The sequence below is a fragment of the Equus asinus genome, chromosome 6, assembly GCF_041296235.1.
Source record: "Equus asinus isolate D_3611 breed Donkey chromosome 6, EquAss-T2T_v2, whole genome shotgun sequence".
NCBI lineage: Eukaryota > Metazoa > Chordata > Mammalia > Perissodactyla > Equidae > Equus > Equus asinus.
The window spans coordinates 79,321,505-79,334,502 of record NC_091795.1 but is presented as its reverse complement, the minus strand read 5'-3'; the positions used below and the strand labels follow the sequence as shown (position 1 = coordinate 79,334,502).

The 12,998-nt window shown below is 37.7% G+C and overlaps 1 protein-coding gene across 5 annotated transcripts in view; it reads left to right on the top strand.

The window, feature by feature from the left end:
* The window catches only part of BABAM2 (BRISC and BRCA1 A complex member 2), a 516,257-nt gene that overhangs the window by 476,554 nt on the left and 26,705 nt on the right, over positions 1-12,998 (top strand). For all 5 annotated transcript variants that reach the window (XR_011504120.1, XM_070512370.1, XM_044772149.2 and 2 more), the window contains one exon: positions 3,580-3,733. Coding sequence is in view for 4 of the 5 variants with exons in the window: in XM_070512370.1 (XP_070368471.1) it covers positions 3,580-3,733 (154 nt within the window). In the remaining variant the exon portion in view is untranslated. The remainder of the gene's footprint in view (positions 1-3,579; positions 3,734-12,998) is intronic.

Here is a 12,998-nt window from a genome sequence, read left to right as displayed (position 1 = left end):
CTTGATTATTCCTGCCTCTGCCAGGGCGTCGGAGCCCTGTGAATGAGTCCTGTGAAATGCCCAGGTTGTGCAGAATTAGAAGTGTTTGGGTGTGACTTGTTTCAACAAGTTCTTGAAGAAAGGAATGCTTCGGAAATGGTTATTGAAATTATACAGAACAAGTGAGGACCATCCCTTCTGTGGGTGGAGGGCTGACCGAATTCCAGTCTCTGTGTACAGGAGGAGGGAAATAGGGAGCAGCTGTCAAAGTAATACTGACAATGAATAACTTGAACCAAAGGGAATGATTCTACTTCGGAAATCAAACCTGAGCTAGTAGGCGGGTTGGGTTCTAATGAAGCGAATGGTTGAAATCTTCAGTTTTGGTATAGCTGAAACTATGAGCCCAGACTGCCTAGAACTCCAAGGGTCCCTTCAGAGGAAGTCAGCTGTTTGAAGGCCTAAAGTCGTTATGTTACTCTGTATCAGAAAATTGTGAGTTAGCCTATAGGCAAATGTTAGGTGACAAAAACATTTGGGGATAAGGAAAACAAGTTTAGGTTTTTTTTAATTCCGACTAATTTGTACCATTCAAATCATTCTTAAAAGAAAAATGCAAAGTATTTCTCATAAGTATTTTAGTTATTAACTTTTTCTTATGCATAGAACATTTTTAAAGAAGCCATCCTTTTGTTGACTTCTGACTGATAGGATACAGCTTAGTTAATTGGGCCAGATAGTTATATGTTTCTAATTTTATTTTCTCATATGTGAATTAACATGTGGATTACTGATTTTATCTCTGAAGTACTCTGAGCATTCCTGCTCCCCTAATATTTCAGCCACTGTGTTCAAATTTTAATATTCGCTTCAGCTACACTTTTTTAGAAAAATCTCCATGGAGAAATAATCATGTAATCAATGCTCTTTTGGAATCCTGGTACATATGAGCATATAGCATATAGCTGGCTGGCAATTTTTTTTTTAAATTAGAACCACTCATTGCCCAGGTAAATAAATTTGCATTCACATTTTGAATTTGTTCTGATCTTAATTGAGCAGTTAGGGGGTCAGAGTGGACGGTTCAGAACTAGGTGAGAAAATCATTTTTTAGCATATCAAACCAGCAACTCATTTTCTACAAAACAAAATAACAGGAACAAAAAAATATAATGCATTTCAAAGCCTAAAAAAGCTAGTAGCTTGAGAGTCGTGAAGCCTGCAGTATTATCTGTATTACTTTGATACTAAATGGTGACTATATTCACTTTAAATTTGTAAATTTTGCCTTTGAATTCTATTATTTAAAATTATTGCTTTTTTGAAGGGAAAGTTACATGATAAATACTTTCTACCACTGCTATTGGTGATTGCTTTGGGGGTTCATCTGAGTCTTGTTTTATATTTGGAAATTTGTGTATAATATAAACATAACTGAAGTCAAAGTATACACGAATAGACATTTTTTTCTAAAATTAAGAGGAGGAAATGAAATAAGTAATGAGAAAAGATATAAACTTGATTTTAGAAAGCAATATTTATCCAAAATGACTGAAGATGTTATAGATCATGCTTTGTAATCTGAAGAGATTCAAAAGGGTTTTTGAATTGAATTATTTATAATTTGAGTCAGTCTGTTTTTCATATTGTGTATTGTTCCTATATATTACTAAATCTCTGTTTTGGCACAAATAGACATGTATTGAAAATGCACTGAGGCAATTGGAAAATGTGACTAAAGAGTGGACATTCAAAGTCTTGCCGCTTTGCCTTGGTGGTGGTGTGATTCACGCATAGAAACCCCCTGCAGCCCTGAGTCAGAGTCAAATACAATCAGAGGTCTGCGAGGCCTCACCGACTGGGCAAGTGTTTGTTTCTTGTTTTTTTTAAAGTTTGTTGCAAACCTAACTTTTCCTTCAAGAAATCATTTTGGGTGCCTAGAGGGCCCAGTCCAAGTCAAATGTCACCCTCAACTGGCATAGTGATAGATGCGTAACTATGTAGTATGAGGGGTTTTTTGCATATATTTGCCTCATGTAGCCAAAAAGATGAACCTTGTACATTCTTGACAGTAGAAACTTTAGCTTACTAAATTATAGTTATGACGTAGTGCATGTGTTGTGAGCAGGTTGTACCAGTATGCTTAAGAGCAGGAGGCAACATGGCCCAGTAGAAGGAGCTTGGGATTTAAGTCCTGGACTCGATTTGAGTCCTGCCTCTGCCCAGCTACGGCATGAGCAGTTTAATACGCCTCTTGGAGTCTCAAGTTTGTTCATCTGTTAAATGCAGATGGTAGAAATAATGTCTGCTTCACAGAATTATAAGTATCAAATTAGGTAAAGTATGTAAAAGTAGTCTGTAAAGCTAGAAAATTCTATACACATTTTTCTTCTTTTTTTATATATATTAATATGCCTGTTCTTTGTCCTGGAAGTGGATAACATTCACACAAATATACGTTATATGTCTTGAGGAATGTGCTATTGAAACAGTTTGTGGGTTTTTTTTGTGTGTTTTTTTTTGAGGAAGGTTAGCCCTGAGCTAACATCTGCTGCCAATCCTCCTCTTTTTGCTGAGGAAGACTGGCCCTGAGCTAACAACCATCCCCATCTTCCTCTACTTTATATGTGGGACGCCTGCCACAGCATGGCTTGCCAAGTGGTTCCATGTCCGTACCCGAGATCTGAACCAGTGAACCCCAGGCCGCTGAAGTGGGACGTGCAAACTTAACCACTGTGCCACCGGGCTAGCCCCAACAGTTCATGTTTTTAATGAGAGTCTGCATCAACTTAAAACAGAAGTCATTTCATTTTTAAAAATTGAGTTACAGAACCCCAAAATGAACAGATAAAGCACATAATACTTGTTAACAGCAAATATTAAAATCAGTCAATACTCTAACAGTAGACATATGTAGTGCTCAGATTGGTCCTTGTTGCATTTCATTAAGGAGCTCCCACTGGTTTAGGAGATACATCTGGTAACACATATGGAAAAATGTAAAACTGCCGAATATCAAAATTCACTGCTTGATTGGAAGTTAAGCGATAACTCTATCTTCTCTGGTGGCCCAGTTGCCATATCCTATAAAAATAGAAAGATTATCACCTGCCCTCTTGATTCGCTTTCCAAATCCGTTCTTTAAGGACAGCCTATGTCCCACCTCTTCCATCAAATTCTAGATGAGGAAGACACAGCCTAACCTTTGAAGAGTTTATGCTATAACAGAGACTTGAAATAGGCATATAACTAACTCCTGCATGGAATATTGGACAGAGTCAGTGCCAGGAGTTCAGATGGCTAGAGGGGCTCAACTTCTGTAGCTGTTTCATGGCATTCTTCAGCACCTACACATTATGCCTCACATTAGTTAAATTTTCATTTATGTGTCATTTGCCTCTCTACCTAGGTTGTAAACTCCTTGAAGGCAGGAGAGGCACCTTGTATTTCTTGGTTCCTCTCTCCATACCTTTTACCTAAGCTTCAACCAGTGTTTGTGATTCTGATAGAATCTTGTATCTAACATTGAGATTTAGCCAAAAAAGTGTAGTAAGATACGTTTAAGACCTAACTTTCTTTTCCTTTCTTCTTTCTTTGCAGTTGACCTGCCCCTGTTTTTCCCTCGAGACCAGCCGACTCTCACATTCCAGTCCGTCTATCACTTTACCAACAGTGGACAGCTTTATTCCCAGGCCCAAAAAAATTATCCATACAGCCCCAGATGGGATGGAAATGAAATGGCCAAAAGAGCAAAGTAAGTGAAACCATTGTTATTTCCTACAAACAGGAACGTTTTGTTTATCTAGTCCAGGGGTTGGCAAGCTACTGCCCACAGGCTAAATCTTGCCATGCATCTGGTTTTATAAGTAAAGTTTTATTGAAACACAGCCACGCGCATTTCTTTGCTTATTTTCTATGGCTGCTTTCATGCTGCAATGGCAGAGTGAGTAGTTGCAACAGACTACATATGGCCTGCAAAGTTTTGGTCCTTTACAGAAAAAGTTTGCCAACCCTTAATCTAGCCTCATCAGATAGATTGCTTTTTTTTTTTTTGATGAGCGATAGGATTTATCTAACATTTACCTCTCTATTTAGATTAGAGAATAAATACTAGATAAGAATTGGAATTGTGGATAAATGGCATCAATGATAATGTTGGCAGCTACTTTCATATTTTTTAAAATGGAAAATTTCATCTGACAGTAAGCAAATAGAATTTCTGCTTAGTAGTCAATACATGGATGCAGTGCCTAGTGTTTCATATGGAACTGTAATGTCTTTGAAGGTACACAGTGAATTATATGCCTCACTGTATCTCTGCAGCCATTACCCGAAATAGGGCCTTCATCTTCCTCAATTGAATAAATTGCTACACATATAGATTAGAACTATTAAAATCTCTGTGGAAGTAGATTGGGAATTTGACAGAAGTTGCAGTTAGCTAGAGTTTAGAATTTAGAGATACAGCTATTGCACACAAACCTCTTTGTGGAATGCTTTCACCAGTCATGTGGAATAGGTAAATGTAGAAATATGCTCAGTATTTTTTATAGGTAAGACTTTAGTATCCAGAACACCAGTCTTCCTAGATTGAAGCAACAGTGGATCAAAATCATAGTTTCCAAAAATAAATCATAGTTAAAGTGGCAGGTGGTTATTACTTTATCACTCTGAACAGCCATACACTCACACCTGTGATCCCAACTGAAAGATGATCAGATCCAAAGAATCACACAAATGAAGAATGTCTGTTAAACATCCTCTTCATTCGCTCATCCAGTATTTATTGAGCGTCTACCATGTTCCAGGCACTGTGCTCCACACTGGGGATACAGGGATAAACAAATTAGAAACTGTCCATGTCTTCATGGAATTTATAGCCTGACAGGAGAGATCAAAGCCTTTATCATATCAAACTTCTGACAGTTTTAAAGTACCTACTAACAAAACCTGGCCTTCCGGACCTAGAAGCTCTTGATTCGTAGGACTTCTTGCTCTTGCCTCCTCCTCCATGAGACCTCTTTCCCTCCCAGCAGCCTCCTGGCATCTCCTATTCTTTCTGTGGTGCAAGACCACCTAGAGCAGGATTGGGGCTCTTTTAAATAATGGCAGAGCGGTTTCTCTAGAAATCCAGACCTCCCCAGATTCGTATGTGGAGTCCAGAGCTGTTGCTATCTGAAACTTCAGTGTGCCCTTTCTCCTGCTTTATCCATGATGCCAAGTCTGAAATTCTGTTTAAGGAAAAAACCAAACATATGCAAATATAACTAGTAACAATGATTAAGACTTATATATCTTGAAATAGACTTGAACAAAGGGATTATGAGGTAAGTTTTATGTTTGAGATATTGCAGTTGTTTAATTTTCAGGGCTTTCCCTGTGTATACATAGGATCTACCCTCAGAAGATGGGTTGTTATTTGTGGTATGTGCTATGGAGTCTGAATCAGACATGTCTTTGTGGTTTCCATGGCAAAGCTGTCTGGATGTGTGTGTGTGTGTGTGTGTTTCTTAAGTAGACATTTTAGCATGTATGAATTGAGTCTGTAAGGAGTTGCAGACCACGAGCCTGTGATTTCAGTATAAGAATATTGTAAGTGAAGCCTGTTTATCTTAACAGATTGGTTCAGAGTTGCAGGAGACATTTGCTTTATGTTAACACCAGTCTAAAGAAAACATCTGAAGTAATGTTAAAAAAATCTGCTTTCCACTGTAGTGAAGATGGATCCATTTTAAATGTAATAAAAGAGAAAGCCAGCAGCGCATACTGGAAGAAGAAATAGTTTAAAAGCTCCCTTCTTAAATCGAACTAACTTCCCTGGGCTGTGTCAGAAGGCCGGGTGGTGGATAAACACACCCAGAGAACTGTCCTCCAGTACAGACAAGATTGGGGCAGAAGGTTGGAGAGAAAGGACAGAAAGAGAGAAAGGTCAACTGCAGCATTCCTTACACGCCCTGTTTCTTTGTCCTGTGAAATATTGTATGTACACAGTGCGTAAAAGGCTATAATTCACTTGGAGAGCTCTGCCCATGACATAAACACTCTCACGGTTTATGAACAGCAGTAGAGCCCTTTGAGTGGAGTCAGCTGTTTATTCCCTCCTGTAGAGCAAAAGTCTGCACATGTGCACTCAGAAAGGCCCCTTTCTGGTCTGGCAATGACCAGGGCGTTTCCTACAACATGTGCTTCTTGCTCTTGGCTGATTCTGTCCTCACAAGTGAAATATCCTGTACCGCTGAGCACAGGCTTTTGGGTCATGCGTGCCCCGGTTCCTCTCGCAGGTTCTAATCCTATAAGCTCTGTGGCCTTGGGCAGGGCTGTGAACTTCATCGTGTAAAACAAGATGACTCCTCCCTATTGGATGGGCTTGATCTAAAGGGTCAGTCACTGAGGGGACATATGAAGACCCTTGGGTTTAGCTTCTGCTTTGTCCCACCGTGCCTTTGCTCACCCCTTTCTTCCTGCCCTCTTTCTGCCCCTTCAAATCTACTCATCATTCAATGTTCTTCCTTATAGCTTTCCCCATCCACGCTGACTTGCAGGCACCCCTTTCCCTCTTCCTGGTCTCGGTTGACTGTTGGTGATATGTCATATGCTGCTTTGAAATCCCTTTCGTATTTTTCTTTTATTTCTCACATCTTTGTATATGTCTCATTTCCTTAATCAAATTGTGAGTTCTTTGAAGGCAGGGGTTTTGCATACCTTTTCAAGGATATTTATTGCAGTGTAATTTATATGCAATGTAATTTACATCCAATTAAGTGGACAGATTTTAAATGTATCTTTGAATGGAGTTTTGACAAAGTTACCTTCTATCCTTTTCCAGTTAGTCTCCTCACCCCCAAGACAACCGCTGTTGATTTCTATCACCCTGTTTTTCCTCTTTTAGATAATTCTTACAAATGGAATAATACAGATTGTACTCTTTTCTGTTTTTTGTGTTCAGCAAAATTATTTCAGATTTGTCTGTGATGGCATTCCTTTTTTACTGCTGAGCAATATTTCATTATATGAATATACCATAATTTATTAATCCATTCATCTGTATATGGATATTTGGGTTGTTCCCACTTTGGGGATTTTATTAATAGAGCTGCTATGAACAGTCTTATATAAGCCTTTTTTATAGCCACATGTTTTCAATTCTGTGGGTAAATATCCACAGAATGGGAGTATGTGTATGATTAACTTTATAAGAAACTGACAAACACTTTCCGAAGTCATTATTACCAGTTTACACTTCCACGGGCAGTATGCAGGGTTCCAGTTGTTCCATAACCTTTCCCACACTTGGTATCATGAGTCTTTTTAATTTTGGCTATTCTAGAAGCGATAAAGTGATACCTCGCTGTTTTTTAATTTTGACTTCCTGACGATTAATGATGTTAAGCATCTTTTCATGTGCTTATTGGTATATCTTCTTTTGCAAAGTGTCTGTTCAAATTTAGCCTTTCTTTTTCCTTTTTTTTCTTGAGGAAGATTAGCCCTGAGCTAACATCTGCTGCCAATCCTCCTCTTTTTGCACGGGGAAAGTGGCCCTGAGCTAACATCTGTGCCCATCTTCCTCTTTTATGTGTGGGATGCTGCCACAGCATGGCTTGGTAAGTGGTGCTAGGTCCACACCCGAGATCCAGACCGGCAAATCCCCAGCCGCTGAAGTGGAGCACTGGAACTTAACCACTATGCCACAGGGCCAGCCCCAAATTTAGCCTGTTTTTAATTGGGTTGTTGGTCTTTTTATTACTGAGTTTTAAGAGTTCTTTATATATTGATCAGATATTACAGATATTTTCTCCCAATCTGTGCCTTGCCTTTTTCATTTTAACAGTGTCTTTTGATGAACAGAAAATTTTTATTTTTAATGAAATCTACTTTTATCAATGTTTCCCTTTTATGTTAATGCTTAATTATTTGTCTACCACAAGGTCATGAAGAGATCCTCCTATGTGTTTTTTCTAGAAGCTTTGGTTTTGGTTTGATGTTTAGGTCTATGATTCATCTCAAATTAATTCTTGTGTATGGTATGAACAAGAGGCTGAAGTTCATTTTTTGTTTATGTATATCCAGGTACCAGCAACATTTCTTGAAAAAAACTTTTCTTTCCCTGTTGCATTACCTTCATGCCTTTGTCAAAATAAATTGACCATGTGTGAGTGGGTCTGTTTCTGGATACTCCGTTCTATTCCATTGATCTATTTTTCTATCTGTATACTAACACGAATATTTCTTAAAATCGGGAAATGTAAATTTGCCAATTTTGTTCTTTTTGAAGATTCTTTTGGCTACTTTAAATCCTTTGCATTTCTATGTAACCTTTAAAATCAGTTTGCCAATTCCAACCCCAACTCCCCCTCCAAAAAAAAGCCTGCTAAGGGGCTGGCCCTGTGGCATAGTGGTTAGTTTCGTATGCTCCACTTTGGTGACTCAAGGTTCACAGGTTTGGATTGCAGGTGCCGACCTACATACCACTCATCAAGCCATGCTCTGGTGGCGTCCCACGTACACAATGGAGGAGGATTGCAACAGATGTTAGCTCAGCAACAATCTTCCTCAAGCAAAATGAGGAAGGTTGGCAACAGATGTTAGCTCAGGGCCAATCTTCCTTACCAAAAAAGAAAAAAAACAAAACCCTGCTGAGATTTTGATTGGCATTGAATCATTAGATCAACAAGGGAAGAACTGACATTTTAACAACGTTGAATCTTCCATCAGTGAACGTGGTTTTATTTAGGTCTTCTTTAATTTGTCTCAGAAATGTTTTGAGATTTTAATGTAGAAGCCTTGCATATTTTTAATGTCTTTGCTTTTATTGTAATTGACGATTTCTTTAGACTTTATTTTCCAGTTGTTGCTAGAGTATAGGAATACAAACGATTTTTCTGTATTGACCTAGTGTCCTGTGACATTGCTAAATTCACTATTGCTACTGTTCTAATAGCTTTTTTATAGATGTCTTAGAATTTTTTACCGAAACTGTCATATCATCTGTTAACAGTTTTATATCCTTCTTTCAAATCTTTATGATCTTTATGTTTTTTAATTTCTTTTTCTTACCCATTTGCACTGATTGGGAGCTTCAGTACAGTGTTGTGTGCAAGTGGTGAGAGCAGACATCTGGCCTTGTATTTCCAGATTAAGTTTGATGTTAGCATTAGGTTTGATAGTGATGTATTTATCAGATTGAAGAAATTCCCTTGTATTCCTACTTTGCTAAGAGTTTTTATCATGAATGGGGGTTGAATTCTGTAGAATACTTTTTCTGCTGCTATTGACATTATCCTATGGTTTTGCTCTATTCTATTAAAGCAATGAATTACATTAATTAGTTTTTGAATGTTGGACCAACCTTGCATTCCAGAGATAAATAAACCCTTCTGTCATGTTTTATCCTTTTTTATATTATTAGATTTGTTTTGCTAAAATTGTATTAAGATTTTTATGTCTATGTTCATGAGTGATATTAGTCTGAAATTTTTTTCCTGTGTTGTCCTTGTCAGATTTTGTTAACAGCACTAAGCTCGCTTCATAAAATGAATTGGCAGGTTTTCCTTTCTCGTCTGTCTTCTGGAAGAGTTGTATAGGTTCAGCACTATTTTTTTCCTCAATATGTTGATCGAGTTTTATTTGTGGGAAGAAATTCAGTGTCTTTACTAAATATAGGGATATTCAGGGTTTTTAAATTTCTTCTTGTGTTAGTTTTAGCAAGTTGTGGGGTTTTTTTAAAGGAGTTTATCCATCGTGTCTAAGTTGTTGAATTGATTGGCATAAGGTTGTTTCTGATATTCCCTCATTTTCCTTTTAATATCTGTAAGAGCCATAGTCATGTAACCTCTTTCATTCCATATAGTGAAAATTGGCATTTTTTTCCTCTCCCTGTTTTTTAAAATAGTCTAGCTAGGAGTTTATGAATTTTACTAATCTTTACAAAAAGCAACTTTTGACCTTCTGGATTTTATCCATGGTTTGTTTTCTATTTTATTAATTTGTGCTTTTATCTTTATTGTTTCCTTCTTATTTTCAGTTTATTTTTTCTCAAGCGTAGGTTATTGATTTTAATTATTTCTTCTTTTTAAATATAAGCCTTTGAAGCTACAAATTACTCTCTAAGGTTTGCTTTAGCTGCATCCCACAAATTTTGATATGTGGTTTCTCATTGTCATTTTTTTAGAAATATTTTCTAATATCCCTTGTGATTTCTTTTTGAACTATGGGTTGTTTATAATTGTGCTGTTTGAAATTCAAGTGTTGGGGATTTTTCTAGATATCTTGTTATTGATTTCTAATTTAATTCGGTTTTGGTTGGAGATCATAATCTCTGATTTTGACCCTTTGAAATCTGTTAGAGTTATTTTATGCCCCAACGTATGTTCTGTCGTGGTAACGAAAGAGAATGTGTGTCCTGCAGTTTTGATGCACGGTCTTCTGTATACATGTTAAGTCAACTTACTTGCCATTGTTATTCAAATCTTATATATCCTTACATTTGTGTGTGTGTGTGTGTTTATTATATCAGTTACTGAAAAGAGAGGTTAAAATTTCCACCTATGATTTTAGATTGTCTCTTTCTCCTTTTAGTTCTGACATGTTTGCTTTTTTGTGTTTTAAAGTTTTGTTATTTAGGTATATATATATTTAGAATTCTTATGTCATCTTGATAAATTGGCATTCTATCATTATGAAATAACTCTCTATTCCTGGTAGTACTCTTTGACTTGAAGTCTGCTTTGTCAGATATTAATATAGTTGTACCAGATTTCTTATGCTTATTTTTTGTATAGTATATCTCTTCTTTATGCTTTTTTTCCATCCTATCTGTGTCTATATTTCAAGGAAACCTTTTGTAGGTTGTTTTTCTTTAAATCTAGTCTGATAATTTCTGCCTCTTAATTGGAATATTTGGTTCATTTACATTTCATATAGTTAATGAGCTAATTGAGTTTGTCTACCGTCTTTCTATTTGTTGTTTAATTTCCCCTATTTGTATATTTATTTTTTATTCCTTTGTTCTTCCTTTCCAAATCTTCCTTTTGATTTGAGTATTTTTTTAGTACACCATTCTCTCTTCTGTTGGCTTTTTAGCTATAGCTCTTTGTATCATATTTTAGTTATTAGTACACTAAAATACATCTTTAGCTTATCATAGTCTTCCATGAATTAATATTATAACACTTTAAGAATAATGTAGAAACCTAAAACAGTGTAATTCTCTTTATACTTTCTACTGTCCTTTGTGATCTTATTCTCATGTGTTTCATTCTACATATTTTATGAATCCCACAAGACATAGTTATTACTTTGGCTTTTAGCAGTCAGTTGACTTTTAAAGAATTTAAGAAAAGAAAGAAAAATCACATTTTATTTTATTCTGTAATTTACAAATAAAGGTAGTGGAGAATCATTTCCTTTCCAAAAAAGACACTTATTTTTAAATGTCTTCCTGAGAGCAAGCCATCAGAGACCATATCCAACCTGTATGTAGAGGACCCCGAGACTCACAGTCATCAAGGAAAGAGAGCTACACCTGCAGGACAAAAAGCTACCTCCGCCTGCACTGTCACTGCACCCTTTACAGTGTGCCGTCACGCACTTCATGGGATCATCACTGCAGCCCTGTGAGGGGTGTAGTGCAGAAACCCTCACTGCCCTTCATGCAGATAAAGAAACTGAGGTTCAGAGTGATTAAGTGACTTACCTAAGGACACACAGCTAACTTCTAGTGGAGTCAGAGCTCAGCATACGGCCTCTTGACCTTTTTTGCACATCCACACCCAGAAGACATGGGTTCCCCATTTTCTTTACCACTTTTTCAAGCCTCCCTCCCCAGAGGCCTGGCCCTTAAGTAACATAAATACAGAGAGGAAATGCAGGTGGCAGTTAAGAGCACCGACCCTAGTCAAGACAGAGCTGGGCTTCAACCTGTCTCTGCCACTCACTAGCTGTGTGACTTTAGGCAAGTTCATAATCTCCCTGAGTCTGTGTCCTTATAAAATAGTGAAGCTAGTTTAGAGGGTTATTATGAGTATCAACTGGGGTGTGTGGTTTTCTGTTGTTGATTAACAAATTACCACAAACTTAGCTTAAAACAGCACAAATTACTATCTCACAGTTTCTATGGATCAGGAGTCTGGGACAACATGCTTAAGTTCTCTGTTCAGGGTCCCAAACAACTAAAATCACAGTGTCCGCTGGGGCTGCTATCTCCATTGAGGCCCATGGCCTCTTATACGTTCATTCAAACTGTTGGCAGAGTACAGTTCCTTACGGTTATCGGACTGAGGTCCCTGTTTCCTTACTGGCTGTCAACTGGAGGCCATTCCCTGCCACATGATCCCCTCCATTGTCAAGTCAGCAGCGGTGCATCAAATCCTTCTCATGTTTCCAATCTCTGACTTCCATGTTGCTGACCTCTAGCCCCAGATTTGAAGTTCATTTGCTTAGGTCAGGCCTACCAGTTAATCTCCCTTTTTTAAAGTCATCTGTTCCACATAATATAACCCAGTTACAGGGACAAAATCCATCGTTTTCACAGCCCTGGGGATTATACAGGAGGTGTACACCAGGGGATGAGGAATCTTGGGGGTCATCTTAGAATTCTGCCCACTACATGGTAAGGTAGGTGAATTGTCTGGCATAGAGTCTGGCATGTGGTGGGCATTCGGTAAATGTTAACTATCAGCAGCATCATCCCTGGAGGAAAAAAAAAAGATTTTTCATTAAAAGATAGCAGAGTCAGCATTGCTATCTTCACATGCACCCTGGTGAACAGTCCCCAAGCCTCAGTGACTTGGCCAGAGATTCTTAAGTTCTAGGCTGCGCTGTTCCTGGCTGCTTTCCCCTGTGGTTGTGTCTACTTGGTGCCAGCACAACCAGTTTGAAAAGTGGGAAAAGATCCATCCTTCAGTTGTTTAATCTACATAAAACCAACCATCACTTAAAAACAATAACTGAACCCACCAGTTAGCTACCTTGGTATCTTGTACATAACTTTACATCTGTCTAGAAGAATGAATCAAATGATT